Below are 19355 nucleotides of genomic sequence, written 5' to 3' on the forward strand. Positions count from 1 at the left end.
CAACTAGAATGTTGAGGAGTACAGCAATGACAACTTATGTACACCACTTAGGCACACTAGGCTTTGCATCATGTTGAGTAGATAGGTGCACCTTTCTGTCCACGTAGTTCCAACTTGCTGTTTAAGACTTTAAGCTGAGTATCTCATTTTCAGTCCAGACTGCTTCTCTTACATTGGGGCTATATTTGTCACTTTTTTCACACCACAGAAGGGCTTGGTTGCTTGGAGTTGGAGAGAAGAACCCTGTGCTGGGATCCTGTTAACTATTTGGGGGAGGACTGGGCAGGGAAGCATCTGAACCTCAGGCCAGTACTAATAAGATATGCTGAGATGGTGAGAATATTTCACCATTAAGATATTGATCAGAGCAGAATGTACAGTCCAGGACTCAAGCTGGGCAATATTAAGTTACCTGTTCAGTTTGCAGAAGGAACTATTCCAGAAGCTCTGAGATCTAATGTGAACAAATGCTACAAAGGAAGCTGCTGCTGGAAGATGTGCTACAACAGACCATGTACTTTAGAAACACTCACCTTTCACTGTGCTCACCAATCAGTGAGGCACACTGTGCATGGTACACATTCTTTTATTATTTACCTCCAGGTCAATGGTTCCCAGTCTTCCTCTGTTACTGTAGACCTCCTAGGTTCCCCTCTACACATCAGTGTCTCCAGTGGGTCCTTACATCCTTTGTGACTTCTGTACTACTGCACACATTGCAATGCCATCATGACAACAAAGTCAATCTGCTGGATCCCCTGGTGTAGGGTACGTCTTCTGTGATTGGAGCAAGCATTTACAATTCACTAAAACCTACATCTCAAAAATATTGATCTTTTTTAAAATCCCTCTGCAATTATTGCTCTTAATCCCCAATGAAGGGGCCCTTTAGAGCCCTGAAAAGCATTGGTTTGTAAACATTACATTTATTATTAGTCTAGTGGTCCCCTTTCTATGCCCTTCTGTACTGATAGTATCAACGCCTCTCTATGAAAACATAGATTTTGCTAAACATCATCATAAGCTCAAATTGCATAGTAGAGTGAGTGCTTTTAAAAAAAAGTGGGAGGTGCAAAGTCTTGTAAAGATGTATTTTATTTAAAAATTATAATGTGTTAGACATACAACTAGAAAACAAGTACACAAGACTTTGGTAGGAAATATATTTATGACAGGTTTATCAAAAATTCCACAGCAAAATAACAAAAAAACTAAATTAAACATTCTTATGAGGCACATACATGTTAATTTATTAAACCCTACATAATTTAATTTATTCTTGAGGCTTTGAAAGACCAGATGTTGAATTCAAACCAACTCACACTACAGCATTGTTAAGAACAACAAAAGTTTAATGAATACTTAGAAATACTGAATGTGTATCATTTGAATAATAAAACGAAATTAAAAAAACAATGGTAAAATAAAATACGAGGACATATAGTATATTTATAGTTTCCGCAGATAGTGTTTAGATTTCTCTTCGTTTTCTTTACTATCAACTTTAATTCTTCCATTCCCCAATCATGGGATAACAGATATTGACTTGTTATATATACTGTTCAATCACTAAATTGTATTTCTTAACATAGAAATGTTCCATGGAAATAGAAAAAAAACTTCATATATATTTTTTAAGTAGATGTAAAGCCAAACTGTTATTTGTTGTTTTGGACAGATTTTATTGCTGTTCAGTCCCTGCTAGAGAGATTCAACCTCTCTATTGGTCATTATCACCAGGATGGACAGTGATGGGAAATCCAAAGCTTTATCGACCAGGAACAGCAGGTAAGAAAAAATCTTCCAATCTGTAAACCTCTTCCTTTGACAACTGTGATCTCCTCCTACTTCCTAATGAGTTTCTAAGACAAGAAGTGAAGGGAAATTTTCTCAACGGGACAGAGACAGGAAAAATATCCTGACAAGGGTCTTAACACTTCCCTACTCTATCCAAAACGTAAAAAAAAAGGTTTTGGCTTCAAATTTTTTTTAAATTAAAATATAGTTCTTAATACTGTATTTCAGTTCAAAATGTAAAAAGTAAACTCACTTAAAATATGTCAGTTTTTTTAATGAACAATGATGGCTTGAACCCTGGCCATCTAGTTTGGTGGTGTATCTTTACATCTAGGCTACATTCACTATATTTTAATCATTGAAAGTCAAAAATGGCATTGCCAAAATGATTATGGCTGATTACACATACATTATAGCTTAGTAAATGTTGCCTAATATCTGCTGAGCTTTAGAAACAGAAGTGAAGTGTTTCTTCTGGATTTTCCAGTTATGGGATTCTATGGAGACTATGTATCCAAAAAGAAGAAATTCAGACATTTCTGGTACAAATTGGATGATGCTGACATATCATAAAAAGTATACACAATTTTATTATTACTCTTAAAATAATTTATGTACTAAAAATATAACTTCCATCATTACCAATATCTCCTTATAGTTGGCAACAACCATTATTGGATGTACAGTCTTAGTTTAATATACAGAATATATATGTATGCACAAATCACATAACTTGTATTGGTAGATCCCCCTAAGTCAATGCTTTTCTTATACAGCATCTTTTGGACTACCCATGGATCCAATGGGGAGATAATAATGAATACAGAACAAAATTATTAAACATATATACAAAGACACTACATACAAGCTACATTTTTTAGTACAAAACATGTATAAGTCAACCTACCAATGTGCAACAATACACTTGGGGTAGGCAAAGGTGGTGGCAAAGAGTGGGGTAGTTCTGTATTCAGTTATTATCAGTATCTCCTTGTTGGATCTTTGAATGGTCTCGAAGAAACTGTACGTGAAATGCGTTGACTTAGGGCGATCTACCAATATAAGTTATGTGATTTGTGTGTATATGTATATATATATATTCTGTTTATTAAACTAAAGCTTTACATCCAACAATGGTTGCTGACAACTATGCGGAGAAACTCTTACTGATGGAAATTATGTTTTTTTAGTATATAAATTATATTAAAAGTAATAATAAAATTATGTTCGCATAATCTCCTTTGTACCAGTAAAGTCTGCATTTCTTTTTTGATATTTTGGACATAGTACAGTGGTGGTGGCCTTTATATGCTATGGGATTCTATGGAGAATAAAGTAGGAATCACATGATAGCCTTGCTAGATATCAAACCGGAGATCATTAGAATCATGCATAGATGAATGTATGGAATGAAAAGATGAGAGCACCCAGCCTAAACGTTTCACCTGGAAATTTTTGAAAGGTCTATCATAACTTGACAGCCAACACATTTTGTGAGCTATGCAAAAAAACCCCTTCATCTGGGCTTTGATTTACTGTGCAAAAGGAATCTGGATGAGTAGTTAACCTTAAACTATTTTTTTCTTCCAGACAACCCTAGTAATACTCTTACATCTTTTCACTCCATACAAGCTGACTCTCTCAGGGATCCTGTAGCGGCTCCACCAGGTAATACAGAGCTGCTACACTATCAACTGAATTCAATCAGAACCTTCACCAAGTTCAGAGTCCAGAGCTCCACCACCCTAAAATGCACATATGGTGATTGAGAGTCACAATATGCTAGCAGATGATCCAAACCTTTAGCATCTACCCAAAAACAATACCAGCTCTGAGTGTATCTACTATTTAACTGCTTAAGAACTATAGAGCTGCATATCAAATGTAAGAAAAAAAAAAGTACATAAAGAGTAGCAGTATGTTAAGGAACATTTATAAACGTTGTCCTACTTGTTTTAAATATCATAAGCATTTCAAGAATGGGTCTTGAAACATACTTCTGAAAATTAGATAATGTGTCCAAGAAGAATCTCTTATTTATGTACATTTATCATCATAATAAATATAATCTCTATCCAATTATAAATGTATAATATAATCTTAAAAGATGTTTGTGTGTTCCTTTGCTTGCTGTAAAAAAAGTAAACCACAGATATTCCTTAAGAAGATTTAAAAAAAAAAAAAAAACTAGACATAAATAAAATATGGATTTGATTTGGCTGTTGTAAGAGTGGTCTAGTGATGGATGATTATTTTTGTAAACCAGGAGTTATTAATACTTAATTAAAACCAGTATATTTTTCCTACCTAAACAATAAACAAAAAAATCACTATTTCATTGACTTCAATCTTCCTATACCCTGTTACCACTAATGTTTCTCTCACCTTTTTAACATCTTTTAAACTAGATTTTATTTTTTTAATATGTAAAAGACATTAACATCAATTGGTGAAAGCAGAATCAATTGGATATTATTATTTTAACTGCTAATTTCAGAGAATGTTTAATTCTTTTGATTCCCTAATGGGGACACATAGGTCAGTTGAAATTTTGAATTTACAGCATGCACATTATACTATCAGGTTCTGTATAAGAAGAGCCAATTATCAAACATTTCTGCACAGGTTTGTATCTACTGACTGGTACAAGTAAGATTCTAATGAGGTGTCTACTGTGGAGAGAGGAGAAAGCCATTCCAGATAACAACCTAAACATGAAACAATCCAGAATAATAAAGTAGAGGGTTTCCATAGTCAAAGTATATCTAAAGATATTTTTTTTAGTTTAGAACAAAGTAGGAAGTGATAAAACACCTAGTTGTAGTTAGTCACATTCAACTTGACTCGTTCTGTATTGAAGACGTTTCGTAGCTTATCCAAGCCAGGACAGTTCTTCATAGCTGTAAGGGTGAATAAAGAATTGACTTGGATAGCCAATGAAATGCTCAGTTGTTCAGTTCAGTTGAATTTGACTAACTACTACTTGATACACCATTACCTGGATATATGAGAACAAAGTATTAGAATCCCAGTGACCTTTTAGATTGCTTTTGGCACCACTCAAAGCAGAGGTGAAAGCATAACCCAGTGTCCCAGAACATAGGCTGAAGGCTTATCCTAATACAAATCCAGAGGGCTAGTAAATGTAAAGGCCAATAAATGTACTCCCAACCAGTCCAGGTGAATAAACAATAAAGAGTGGCCTCAGCCTACATGTCTCCACCAAATCACACAACCTGATGCATTTCGCCCCACCCTCCAGGGCTTAATCATAGAGTTTAATCACAATAAAATGACTCTCATTTACTTATTGTCACTTATCCCACTGGGAAGATTTACCCTCTCTATTTAATCTGGTAGAACGTCATCCAACATTTTTTGGTTTTCACTAGAACAGGAATAGGGGAGTTATCTTCCAGTGGGGAGACTTGTTCCAGTGAGAGTTGACTAAGAAGGCATTTCCCCTCACTTTGGAGAGATTTTCTCTCACTTCCTGTTGTGTTCTTGGGACAGGAAATGAAAAGAAATCTCAATGGGATGGAGGAAAAAAAATCTACATAGGTTATCTCCATTCCCTACTATACCCCAAACTAAGGAAAAAAACATTTGGATTTGGATAAGGATTCCACATTTTTGCAACATTTTGCAAATTTATAAAAGGGGGGGCATGGACTATAGGAACAACTTTTCTTTTATCAGTGCTCCCCATGTTTACATGTTACCATGGATTTGCTTGGTACTTAAATTGTTGGCTTAGATGTCTATAATATTGATGTTCTGTCGAACTGAATGAATGAAATGCTACAAAAGCTATAACCAGGCATCAGGTCCCACTGCTGCAATAACATTGAAAACAGAATGTGTGTATAATTCATTCACACATTCAAAAACTCCTTCAACATTAGGCCTAAAAGTAGGAGCATTACAGGTGAATTTTCTAAGGTGCCTTTCTATGCTATGACCACAGACCTCTCCAATTCAGCCATACAAAATGGAAAGCCCTCACAATTCAGGAAGCCTCCATCCACTTCAGTAGTCAATATATAAAGAGCCACAAAGTTTACCACATCCCACAGTATGATGGTGCCAAGAGATGGGGTCCTCCAGAGAGCTCAGAGTGATGTTCAGACCTCTAAGTTCAGCATAGGTAAGTTTGAGCCACAAGAGATAATCTAGCTACAGACCTTCTGGTGCATCTTAGGCCAGAGGTTATGCATAATTTATTTATTTATTATAGGCAGATTCACTTTAAAAGAAATGTGTCACAAAGCTAAACAGAGAAACCTCAAATGAAAGATGTAATTTTCTCACTCCTTAGCCACATGCTTATTCCAAGGTTCTGATTTCACCTACATTCATGCTGAATACATTCAGTTTCCCTATCTGGAACAAGAATGCAGCTCAAGGGATGACTACCACCTAAAGCTTCTCACATGAGTATTTTTTGTGACAATCTCATCATACATATGAACATGATGCATTCACTATAGAACAAGGGCACCTTATATCATAATATAGATATAAGGAACACTGACATTATATATATATAATATATATATTATATAATATAATATAAGATATAAATACATCTACCAATGAAAATTATATATGACAATATGGCAATTCTTGTTACTAAAAGTAAAAAAGGACATCAGGGATATTCTGTACCTAAAATTATGGAATATGTTTTTGTTTTTTGATTTTTTTTTTTGTTGTATGACCTCAGAAGGCTGACAACGATTGACTACATGGCTATTTAGAACCTTTTGCAATTATTGTAGGAACTGAATGTCCACTGAGATGAAACTGCTCTCTTTAAGAATAGAAGACAACCATCTTTCCTTTGTTCCCCGTCTATTTTGGAAGACTGAGTTGGCCTCACATCAGATATGAATTAGGATAATTACAACTTTAGGCCTAATCTACCAGTAATTTTCCATGCATGAGTTGCAAACTGCAGCTTTAGCAGGTCAATATTAATAATAAGCAATATGGCTGTATAAAAAACATCTGCCAAAGCGGATGATCATTGTACAACCTTTTTCACAGTCCTTTCCCAGTCGGGACATTCAATTTGGAAACAAAATATATATCTTGCATATCAGACTGTACACTGTGTGTAGAGATGGGCAGTTTCACTATAAGGTAAATCTATAAATCTGCACATAATTTATTCTGTTGAAAAATACGCAAGCCAAAATGGCCAATCCCCATAGAATCATACAATTAGTGAACCAAGATGGTCTAATTTACTAAATTGTGTGATTCTTTGTAGATCAGTCAAATCGACATGAAAACACTCAGGATTATTAAAAAGTGGTGAATTGACAATTCATATTTAATCCTTACTCATGTGGCTGAAGTTGTTAATACTGACACTGCCCAAAGCTTTGATTAAGCTTCCAGACCTTAGTTTTTATTTGTTTTACTTATTTGTATTGCAGCACCATATTCCATAGAATTTAATAGAGAACAGTTAAGTATTCTCGTTGGTCCTTACGACCCATACAATTTAATGTTCTACAATGATTTCGGAAGAAGCCGAAATAATCAACCTGTAGGTCCTAGATTGCTGAAGCAACATTGAGCGTCAAGAGAAAACCTAACAAAAGGCGGAAGGTAACATTGATATTACTGTGACCCTTTGATACCACAATACTGCAAGGCTGCAATGCTAATTACAATGCCACCATGCTGTCCACCCTCCAGTATTTGGGATAGTAAGGACTTGAGAAAGAATATTTCAAACTTTATCATTTTTAATCTGAAAGAACAACTGTATTCGCCCATAACAATCAATCTGACTGACCCTGATCATGCTACAATACTGCACTAGGTACAAAGTCAGCTTGGTTGCTTAAGTATATAGAAATGTAAGCAATGTCAACTGCAGTAAAGGTGGAACTTTGAAATAAAACAATCTTGGTTGCTATAGACCGTAGCTCTGTTTGGCTCAAACTTGCTTCAGATGACATAATATTATCCAACACGGTCATAAGCCCTTTTATTGTAGCCTGCCTATCCTCAGGACATCCATATAAGAATGGTTAGTAGGGAAGAATGGAGTGAAAGCAGTCCATGTCCTATAGCCCACACCTTATTTTGATCCATTTTTTCTGAATATTTTCTTGTTGACAAAAGCCAACAGTAACAACTGCTGCACAAAGCATTCTCAGTTGAACTGAAACTGTCACTACATTTTAAAACAAAAGTGACCCCTACAAACATTTCTGCATTTTTGAACATTATTGTACTGAAAAATCTCTATTGCCTGAAACATTTTCAGAATCGAATCCTTCCAACAGATTCCTGGTCCCCTGCTGTGCTCAGTAGCTTCTTCCATTGACCCTTACATTACTAGTGAACACAATAGTGACATAGGGGCTGGTGAATCAAATGAGAGAACAATGTCACTCCTGGAAGTGTCTGACCATAGATTCCAGCCTGTGACATCAAACTTATCAGCTGATGTGCCTCCCCATGTGAGTCTTTTTGTATGCCCTTTAGCAGCAGATGAGTGCTTCAAGTGGGAGTCAAAAAAAAAATAATTGCCCTTTGAAAGGCACTAGCCTGGCACTGATGGGCACTTAGACATCATTAGTACCCTTAAAAGATGGCTTGGATGATTGAGGGATGATTGCTGCCTCCTGGATTTGTGAATTAGTGATTGGAGTACTTTATCACCTTCTGGGGGCAACCTGGCTAAAAAGAACTCTCTAGGAGCATGACAGACTAAACATAGGGGGCCAGGTATCTGACACCCCTAGAGGTATCTTCCATTGGTATCACTTCCCTACAGTAAAGATAAGAAGACGGGAGAGAGGAAAATCTTCTTTTGAAAGGGCTCTTTTGTTTAAATATTATTCTAGTAACAGAGTCACTTCAAGTCCTAATCCGTTTTACATCTATACTTTGCTGTTTTAGAAAAGGAACCAAAAAACCTACCCATTGGCAGGCTCAAAAAAGCAGAAAGATGGAACGAACTTCACTACAGCTTCTCCAGAAACCATCTGAAAGCCGACTAACATCATTTTCACAATATAACTCCTAGAGCTATGTAAGTATTATCAGATCCTATTGATGAATAACAGCACAAAGGAATAAAATGTACAGTATCAGCAGCAGGTTCAACATGTGGCACTGACATACAGTATTTGAAATCTTAATGGACTTTAAACCAAACATGCTTTGACTAATGAAGAGTATTAGAGAAGTCTGAAAAAAATAGATAAAAAGCTGGGAATTCTCCTTCGAGTGTCTGTCGTCCTTTTGCTTAGTCTATCAATGAGTGTTTTCAAAACAATAAAGGCGGTAACAGGCTGTCCTATTGGTGACGTTTGACTTTGCATGCATGTCACACTGTTGAAGATTAAAGTCCATGATGCGGCTAGGAAGATTCATTGCTTGTCCAGAGTCAACATCTCTTTTGGGACCACCAAGGTGTAAGATGTATTCATTTTGCTAACCGGATGATTTCATTAATACATGTGGATATTTAGAAAATAGAGTTCTCGCACCTGCAAGAATAGTAAGCAAAGTACATTGCAAAATGAAAAGCACTGTATATATTCTATGATAAAAAAATCTAATAAAGGTCGACTTTTGCATGGAACTCAGAGCTCATCCCATGTGAGACGTTTGCTAACATGGATGGACGTTGCAAGCTCGTATCTCCTTCTTGTCTTTGCAGCTTGTGAACTGAGAACTTTTGAACCTTTTCTTGACGGTCATGAACCTTTCCTGAATGCCGCCCCCACAATACTTGCTGCAGTCTGTCCACGCTGTCCATGGCTTCATTTTGCAAACTGTAAAAAATAAATATTTTAAAAAATAAAAACACAAGAATGAAACAGAAAAATAAATAGTAGTTCAGTTTCACGTGGAAGTTTACAAGTTAATCCAACCTACAGCTTATATTTCTTAAGTATTCCTGAGATTAAAGCTCTTAAGATCCTATTAAATGAACATTTTGGTTCTTCAACATAAAGTTCTGCAAACCAGTGAACAGAACATATATTTTCTACACATTTAGAATAAAAACAGAGGTCTGCTTGCCACAGTTTTTACAAGGAGGGTCTTTATGCACTCTAAAGCATTTTATCAGAGTCAGAGGAGGAGAGATCCAACTCTGCATTTATATTAGAGATAAGAAGGATGGAGGTCTTCCAAGTCATTGCTTGGAGGGGGAAAGTGTTGACTAAGCTGCTAAGAGAATGACCTGAATGACCTTGGTGCTTCTGAATCGAACAATAGGGATGTACTGTTTCACAATTCCTGTAGGTGCAGAGGTCAGTGAAGGCTTGTTTAAAGCTTCTTTATTGTTTGTTAAGAATATGTAAATCCTTGAATGTTCATATCCTCACCACAGGTTCACTTTTAGGGAACCAACAAGACCAAGAAAATTGGAATATGACACCAATTTATGGCTACTGCAAGATTATTGAAAATATAGAAATATATGTAACATCATTCCAGAATCTGGTGTCTGTCTCCAAACTCCCCCCTGCCCCCAGTAACACCACTTCTCTTCCCTCCTAGATTACCCCCCCCCCACACACACACACACACACTTCCACCCCAGACTAAACCCACCCACTCCAACACCCCTGTCCAGTACCTGCCAAACACTGGAACCTGTTGGAGCAACAGCCACAATAAGCCAGTTGTGCTTTCATTGGCTTTTGTTTGGGGCTGTTGCTCCAACAGGTTCCAGTGTTTGGCAGCAACCGGCTGGGGGGGGTGTTGAGGCAGGTTGGCTTAGTCCACTGTGGGGGAGGGGGATCTGGGAGGAGAGGGAAGTGGTGTTACTGGGGGAAGGAAGGGGAGGTTGGAGGCCGAAAACAGTTTGTGGAATTATATTTGATAGGTTTCTAATTTTTTCAATAAACTTGCGGTAAACATAAGTTGGTGTCATATTCTAATTTTATTGGTCTTCTTGGTTCATGTGTTTTTGTGGTGACACTCACCATTATTTCTATATGGATCAGGCACCACAAAACCCATTTAGGGGAATCCCAAGATCATATTAAATTTTTGAGTTATTGTCACTTTTAAGGAAACCAGTATTGAGAAAATAAGTAGGCTGCCTTGGGTGGACCTTTCTGTAGGCACTGTCTAGCTTCTCCAGGTGGCTGAACTGCCAGCTAGTGTTCTACAGAAATACGAGTCACCCAGGGATTAGATTGTTATGTCAGGCCCCAGCCATAAGCTCAAAGAACTCCTAGTATGCACCAAATGCGCAAATAGCCACTTCACTCCTTTCCTCTGATCTACTTCCACTCCGACCCCTCTTCACACCTTGAGCACACTTTCCTGCAAGGGTGGTTCAAACTAAGGCTTTGAAAATAATCTGTATGAAAAGGCCCATGTGACATGGGGGCTCATGCCACGTGGAGCCTGACACAATATGAGTTGCCTTAAACTACGTCCGAGAGGGTAAATCTTATTACAGCAGGCCACCACAGCTCCTAGGTTGAATGCAAACTCAACACCTAATACTTTTAACAAGAATTCCTTTTGTATTGGCTGTGCGTCCCGCCTCCTAGAGAGATATACAACTCTCTTTGTTTTGTATTCACAATCAGCGATGAGTAATAGTTCTTATAAATTTACTGGACAGCACCAAAACAGTTCATTGTCCATTACAGAGCTAAATGACTGGCAATAATATACCATCTTCAGACCCTGGCCCTTCCAGCAACTCCCACACAGGGTAGAGTTCCCCTTGTATCTCTGCTACATGGTGTATCTCTCTTCTCAGACATGGATATATGGCCATAAATAGCTTCTCAACCCTATAGAGACAAGGATCATGGCATAGAAAGAATACACAACCCATGGAGCAAGAAGCCTGCCTTGGGAGGGAATCCTGCTACACATTATAAGGGAAACCCTTAAATGTTGAAAACGTTTGTTAGTGGCTCTGAGGAAGAGGCTAGTACTCGAAACGCGTCATTCTTTTGGATGTCTAGAGATCTCACTACAGACTGACATGCAGTGTGAATTGGACAGAGCTGTTCCTTTATGATGTGCCTTGTATTGATCAGTTGTGAGTACAATATTGATCAATACATTCATTAAACATTTTTAAAGGTAATGCACAAGGCCGGTGCACCCTCTGTTTGTTTTTCTCTATTCAGTACTGTGGACTCCCCCGGTCCTTTGAGGGCAGCAAGGCGTGCATATCCCAAGAATTTCCATATGTGGCCCTAACGATATTGAGTCCATCCACAAGACCAGGAGTAACTGGGTTTTCCACCTCTACACTGAAAATGCTTGTTGCCTGGTTTTCAGGCTAATCCACAGTCTTTAATTCCTCATAAGTCATAAGCCTTTAACAAGCAGGCAAACAAGAATTTCAGCAGCTAGCATTTTCAGAAGGAACTAAAAAATAGCAGCCCTCATATTTATTTTGATATAGGCTTCCTTTAAGTAATTGTACTTTTTAGTTAAAAGCAGTGCACCTCTATTTAACTTGATATCAACCTTTGTAGTCCCTGTATAGCATAGCTCAGACTGGGGGCACAAAGAACTGATCAGTTGTACTGCATCAGAATACCCAAAACGTGCCTGCGGTTGACTGGCTGCAGGTGCTATTTGGCCAACAATTTTTGGCCCTATTCCTTTGACAAAATTCCAATGAGTAATTAAATTTTGAAGATCTGGCTGGTCAAACCACAGTTAGACTTTTGAATGATTACTCTGAATCAGAAGAAATTCTAACAGTGTATGACCAGCATAAAGTAGAAGTCCAGTCTAAACCTATCTAAGCTTGCTCCTACCCCCATTCTAAGCCCTCTACTAACTAGCCTGTAAAGGAATGATACTTACCTAATCTAAGGGAGCTCCAGTCCATTCAAGTGCCAACTTAAGGGATGAGGAAGGGCAGCAGACAATGGATGCCCCCAAGTCACATCACTGCCCAGGCTCTACAGCCATTTTCCTTGCGCTCATCTGAAGCTGGCTGCTGGGGAGATCATGTGACCTGGATATGATCACACATCTTTCCTTTACAGAGTAGTTAGTTGTATAGGACTGAGAGTGGGAGCAGATTTAATCTTGGATAGGTTTAGACCAGGTGCGGACTGACCATTTGGAAACTCGGGCACTGCCCGAGGGCCCGGGGTCAGTAGGGGGCCCCATGAGATGCCCCTGGTACCTTTTTCATAGGCTTTTTTGAGTTTGGGCAAGGACACAGGGGCCCCATGATCCCCTATTGCCCGGGGGCCCCATGAGTTGTCAGTCCGCCCCTGGTTTAGACCAGACTTTTAATTTAAGTATTACTTCACTGAAGCAGAAAAAAAAAATCAGGTCTCCTGCCCTGCCAGACAGCACTCTGTTGTGTGACAAAGCTGTGTAAATCTCAGAACTGGATTGATAGTCCTTTGGCGGATAAAATAGCTCTGAAATAAGTATTTGACTAGTGTATTTAGTTCAGCCTTAAAAGAGAAGTATGGACTTAAAGAAAAACATTTATAGTCACCTAGGTGGATGCAACATCCGATCTGGCACTGACTGATCTGATCTGAGCTCTGCACAGAAAAATGAGCGATCATACTCAGCTGAATGCTCAGTTCTCCCCTCTGCTCTGACCAGAGAGTTGAGACTGTCAGTCTCTGTCTCTCTGTTCTGCCCCTCTAGCTCTAACTGGAACGCTGACCTGTGAAGGGTCCGGGAGGGGGTAGCTCAGCCTCTCAGCAGATCACTGGGTTGATGGCTTCTGGGTGGATCCTGACCATATGATCAGGATCTTTTTAGGGCCTGGACCAGCTCAGTGATGTCAGCTGACAGAATTTAGCCTGATGTTGGCTGAAAATGGATCACAAGAGTGCAGAACTTACTGGAGTGCAGAACCTACTGCACTCCTGTGATCCATAGGAGAAGTACATCCAAAATAAATTAATTCTTCCAAAGCAGTTGGGATGAAGCCACAGTAGGATCCATTGATTTATATTTGAGGCTCCAAAACTGGATCTGATCACAGTTTTATGAAATCTCCCTTTCTTGCTTACCTGGGAACTGCTCACCATCCGCCTCCTCGTTGGTCCTTTCACTCCTCCTCTTCTCACGAGCATCCTTCAGGCGCCTCTTCTCTCCCCCAGAATTTTTCTGGCATTTTCTGATCCTGCACTTTTTGCGTTGCACAGTTTCCGGACAGAGGCCGCCACCAAACTGAGGTTCCAAGGTGATCATTCGTGTTCTAATCATGTGACCCTTTCCACATGACTTATTACATTCCGACCAATGGGACCACTCTGTCAGTTCACAGTTTATGGCTGAAAAGGAGAATATTTAATTTCATTATACTTTGACTGTTTTATGTATTTTTATGTAGTAGCTATATTATTATTTATATGCGTAGACAAGTAATTTTTGTGTTCAGGCTGCTGTCTACTCAGTTCTCTTTGCTGCAAGAGTACAGTTGAGTACAGTCTGTGATAAGTTTTTGTAGTTGCACCAAGACGGTCACCCACTGATTTCTCATAAAGGTTTTCCAATTAAAACATTTCAAGATAAGGTATTCAAGATCAAGATTACCCCCATTTCATGTCAGCAGCAAATTCACTAATGGCAATCGCTCTTAATGCATCTATGGATTGTTGTTAAATCATTAGATAGCGATTTGTAGCAGAGCACAACCCAATGCTGTACCATTATTGCCATCGACTCTAGCAATTAAATCACTAGCTGCATCACTGGCATATTCCCTGCTACAAAATCGCCCGTCTGACATCAGCTTTAGGCCCCAGATCATATTATCACGCAGCAGGAACGAGCATTCCCCCTATGCGATTTTGACAGCATGGTTTTCATGCGATTCTGCGTGTCACATAGGGCTAGACCATTTACATGAATGCCCTATGCGCATTTGTGTGTTTGTCACCCAAAAGAAGCCGCTGCTTTGTTGAAATTGTCACATGGTCCTGTCTCGTGACAATTGCAGCAGAATCACATCGCGTTTGGAGTGTCATTAAGAATAATCGCTGCATGTTGTGCTGCGATCACCAAGCAACTTAGAATCGCGGGCAGAATCACAACGATTCTGTCCATGACTCCAAATCGCAAAGTTTGAATGGAGCTTTAGTGTGAGAAGCTGCAGCAGAGGCTAATATTCATCATATAGCTACAGCAGTGTTTCTCAACCTTTTTTTGGTCAAGGCACCCTTTAAAATTATGGACAGCCAGGATTGTTCCACCCGCTGGCTTGTATACAAGTTTTGGTAAATTTTTAACTTGGAGGTGATTGTAGCCGTATTAGTGCACTTGTGACAGAAATAATTGAGTACTGTCCGTGATACTTTTTTTTATTTGCACTAACATACAATTTTGAGGACAATTTTGAGGACAAGCTTTCGGGGTATGTCCCCTTCTTCAAGGTCTGAGCAGTACTATTACATTGTTTTAGCAGAATGTTAGAAGTTGGAGATGAGAGAAAAAAAAAAAAAAAGCAGAAAGAAACACAAGCCTAGGGTTAAATTAGAGATAAGATACAGCAAAGCAAAAGCAAAGACTGGGGGGGGACAACAATCACAGAGGGAGTCATAGAAATGTCAGATAATGGTTGAGGAATCCCATGTCCAAATTCAGGCGTTATCTCTTGTGTCAAATAGAATTATCATTCTTAGTTCAACAGTGGTAAATTTTTAGAAATTTTTCCAAGGCACCCCTGAAGAAACCTCAAGGCACCCCAGAGTGCCTGGGCACCTTGGTTGAGAAAGGCTGAGCTACAGTATGATCAGTCAAGACCTGCCCAGGCACCGATATTTAAATGACTGTCCTTTCTGAACCAGCATCTCAGTCCACGAAGTATATGGTGACGCTGGATGATGCCTGAACAGAGTTAGATCTGTCCTTTCGGAGAGCAAAGCAGACGAAGGCGTGGGAAGTAGCAGGTAATACCTGCAAGGGTGACACTTACACATTACTCACTGTGCACATACCTAGCAGACAATTCACCAAGATAACCTAGGAGGGAGAAGTGGGCTGCGATTGATGACCTCCTCCATCGGAGTCCGATCCATTATGCTCCCCAATCCGCAGATCTGATCCATCTTGCGGGGATCGTCGGCTTGCTTTAAAACTTACCTTTTCGTGGAGCTTGTGGAGAGATCAGTTAACCCCATATAGGTTGCAAGCCGACGATCCCCGCAGGATGGATCAGATCTGCGGATTGGGGAGGATAATGGATCAGACTCCGATCCATTATGCTCAATCCGCAGATCAGATCCATCCTGCGGGGATCGTCAGCTTACTTTAAAACGTACCTTTTCGTGAAGCGGGTCCGGTGTCACCCTGTGCAATAGGTGTCACCCGGTGTCACCCGGTGCGGGGGACACCCAGGTGTCCCCCGCACCCTGGTAGGGACACAGTAGGGACAGAGTTGCTTTTATCGGAAAACTATTCCATAAAAAGCAGATCTGTTGAGCTCTTTCGAATTATGGAAGCGAAGTATGTCAGCTGGCAGCCGTCTCATTATTTGCTCATCTCTAGTCCACTGTAATTTGTCACTTTTCTACTCTTAAGCAACCTTCGGGTTCCCCTCAATTTGCATTGCCGCTAGGACATTCTAATTCTATAGTCTGTTTAGGAAAATGAAATCGTTTTTCTTCCCCCCCTCCCAGAAGAGACAGCTCTGCAATTCCGAATCCTTAAATTGAAGGCCTGGTGTTAAATAATGCACTTAAATGACATGATAGAGACAAGCTGCAGTAACTAGGCAGCAATTGGACATTAGAGAACAATTTACAGCAGAGTCCATTACATCAGCTACAATGGCATCATTTCATATGGAAACAAATTTGGTAGGGGCTGTATATTGCTTTGTTAAATAACTAAACATTTACTGTCACCGCCACCGCAATGTACCCTTATTATATTTTATTATTATATTTTATTATTCAAAATACTTAGAGAGAAGGAGTCGAGCAGTAACCCATAAAAGTCTATCACAAGTCAGTTTGTATCAGCCTGATTACACTCCTTTTATCAGTTGTTGTAGCAAACATGCACGCAGAGATGGATGCGAGCCCTCCATTTTGGCAAAGGATCTTCCATCTTGTATCATTTCTACTCCCAAATCAGCTTTCCTCATCCCCCCCCCTCTCTGTTGAGTGACATGTGGTCTGTTTGATGCAGATCACAGGCAGCAAACTCATTGGGAGGGCGTCATGGTTATAAATCCCACACTAACTGGTGCCCCTATCTCTGCGAGACTCTTGCTGGAGAAGGGATTGTAAAGCCATAAACCAAGCCCTCACTGAGCTTCAAAGACATTCCAGATAGTCGTAAAAACAGGTTTACATTTAAAAACTCACTTTTCCATATAATTTTATATCTTCAAATAGGACATAATTACATAAACATGGAGCACATATTTGGACGGCTCACTTTAATACAAGTTGCCTGATATATTACACCCCCTAGCTGGCATATACAGGAGAGCAGAACATCATATCTCCTTAACCATCCAAGCAAGTATGTCATATTTCATATCTAAACATTCAGCAGATGCATCTGCATATTACTCTATTAGTGGCCAGGCTGGTAAACGCACCGATGGTAAGTTAGGGCCAGGATATAAACTAAGAGGGATTTTTGTTCTAGCTGGGGTCTCTACCTACATACCCCTCCGCAAATGAGGCGAGTGGTTCTCTGCTTCAAGGAGACACCCTGCTGAGTTCCTAGAAAAAGCTAAGCTGAGCTGAGTTGAGAAAAGTTGAAGATTCTCCCTTTTAACATCAGAACTAACTTTGGGAGATAAGGCATCCTTTTGGCTCTGAAACCTGATCTGCTTAAACCAAGGCTGACGGCAAGTACTTTATCCCTCTAAACTTCTTTCTGTTATCTCTTTGCTGTGCTATTGCCCTCTGCATATATAGTTATATATATTGGCTACATCTTTTTCTGTCAATAGTCTTATTGCACCCTTTTGACCTTTTAGTAAGAAATCTTACTTTCTGAAAGCGTCGAACTGTTTCTAAAGTTCTTTAATGCAAACTAAGAATCCCTGCCTCTGAAGAGCGCTACTGTCTGTGTGTTTTAAACTTCGGTATATCTCTTCCTGCGGTGACAGTGGTATAGTCCATTCTGATAGATATGGAGTGAACTACAGCCCCCAGCATACTGCCGGGGCCGGACAGTGGGATATCAAGGTTTGCTGGGTAAAAGTGGAACAGTTTAGGGGGAAAGAAAGCAGAAGTCTGGAGTGGGAAGAGACCCACCAGAGAGAACCTTGCTGCTGAGTTAACAGGGAAAGTGGTGAGAGAACCACACTCCCCCCCTCCTGCCAGCACTGCCAGAGAGAGAGAGACGGAACCGCTGACCTGGGCATCTTGTTCAGCGAGACAGTCTGCCAGCAGGTGACCTAGAACACAGTGACCAGACAGAACTCTGCACATGAGGCTGGAGAACCTGTGGGGGCTCCATCTACCGTGAGAGAGACAGGCAGGGCCTACTGGAAGCCACCACCCTGAGAGAGTCCCATACACCAGTCAAGCAAGAGAACACTGACAGTCTCCTCATGCCTGCTATCTTACCTACACACAGTTGTTGACACAATATTCAGTTAACACGTGTTGCGGTCTAGTTGTCATAGCCGCTACTGTTGAACACGTTTGCAGTACAGTCAAGTCAGTAGAGCTGACTGCAGTGCACGCGTCTGGTAGTCCAGATCACATCAGTGCTCTCCAAACCATTGACCTATCCTCCTTAAAAAGAACTTCTACCACTGTTGCCATTGGTCACTGTATGCCAGAGCGGAGTTGCCCTTTTCCAGCAAGCCCATTTGTCAGTTAACACTTTATCTGCCTAAAAGCTGCGCTTTTTTCCCAGTGCATTGAGGGAGACAACACCTAAGTCAAGTGTCACCTAAAGAAAAAGTCCTTGAACTTTCTTCTACCTTCCCTTTGTACCAATCCTGCCAGGGGCTATCACCTACATCATTGTCTATTTGTGGATCAAATGGGCCCCAGCGAGTGCTCAAAGGAATCCTCACTGCATTTAAAGGGACATTGACTACCCTGGTTAAAGATTCTTTTACTTCAGATTTAAACCTTGCTGTCAGATTCTGAGGGCTCCACATTATCTAGTGTCATTGTTGTTAGTCCTTGGCTCTCACTGGAGTTGACACCACCTCAGGTGAGAGACATTGGGTACATTTCTGAAAAGCAGGTCTGCTAACATTGATTGAGCTTCTGTTATAGGTGTTGCTTCCTTGCTTAGAGTTGCTAAGAGTAATAATTGCTATTCCAAGTATCAATATCAACTTGTACTGCTCAACCAAGTTTTCATTTAAGTTGATATAAACCTCATATCAATTGACTCTAGTCTGTGTGTGAGTCTACTTTCTGGTATTATAGTGTTTACCACTAACCAGGTGTGACTGAGGGGTTAAGGGTGTTCTTGGAGCCGAGGCGCAGAACAGTGAAAGCAAAATCACTAAGCGGTTCCTTCAAGGGTAGTGCTACACTCACATTCATACATATATTAGGGCCAATTTAGACAGGAGCCATTTAACCTACCAGCATGTCTTTGGAATGTGAGAGGAAACCGGAGTACCC

The 19355-nt window shown here is 39.9% G+C and overlaps 1 protein-coding gene across 1 annotated transcript in view; it reads right to left on the reverse strand.

Moving 5' to 3' along the window:
• Window positions 1–1077: 1077 nt before the first annotated feature.
• SPON1 (spondin 1) overlaps window positions 1078–19355 on the reverse strand; it is a 491275-nt gene continuing 472997 nt past the window's right edge. The window contains exons 15-16 of the mRNA XM_089675872.1: window positions 13809–14072; window positions 1078–9602 (exon numbers count right to left, since the gene is read on the reverse strand). Of these exons, the coding sequence (XP_089531998.1) occupies window positions 9439–9602; window positions 13809–14072 (428 nt within the window). The 3' untranslated portion in view covers window positions 1078–9438. The remainder of the gene's footprint in view (window positions 9603–13808; window positions 14073–19355) is intronic.

This window comes from Staurois parvus, unplaced genomic scaffold, assembly GCF_062004578.1.
Source record: "Staurois parvus isolate SC_StPar_1 unplaced genomic scaffold, SC_StPar_1.0 ptg000159l, whole genome shotgun sequence".
Lineage (NCBI taxonomy): Eukaryota > Metazoa > Chordata > Amphibia > Anura > Ranidae > Staurois > Staurois parvus.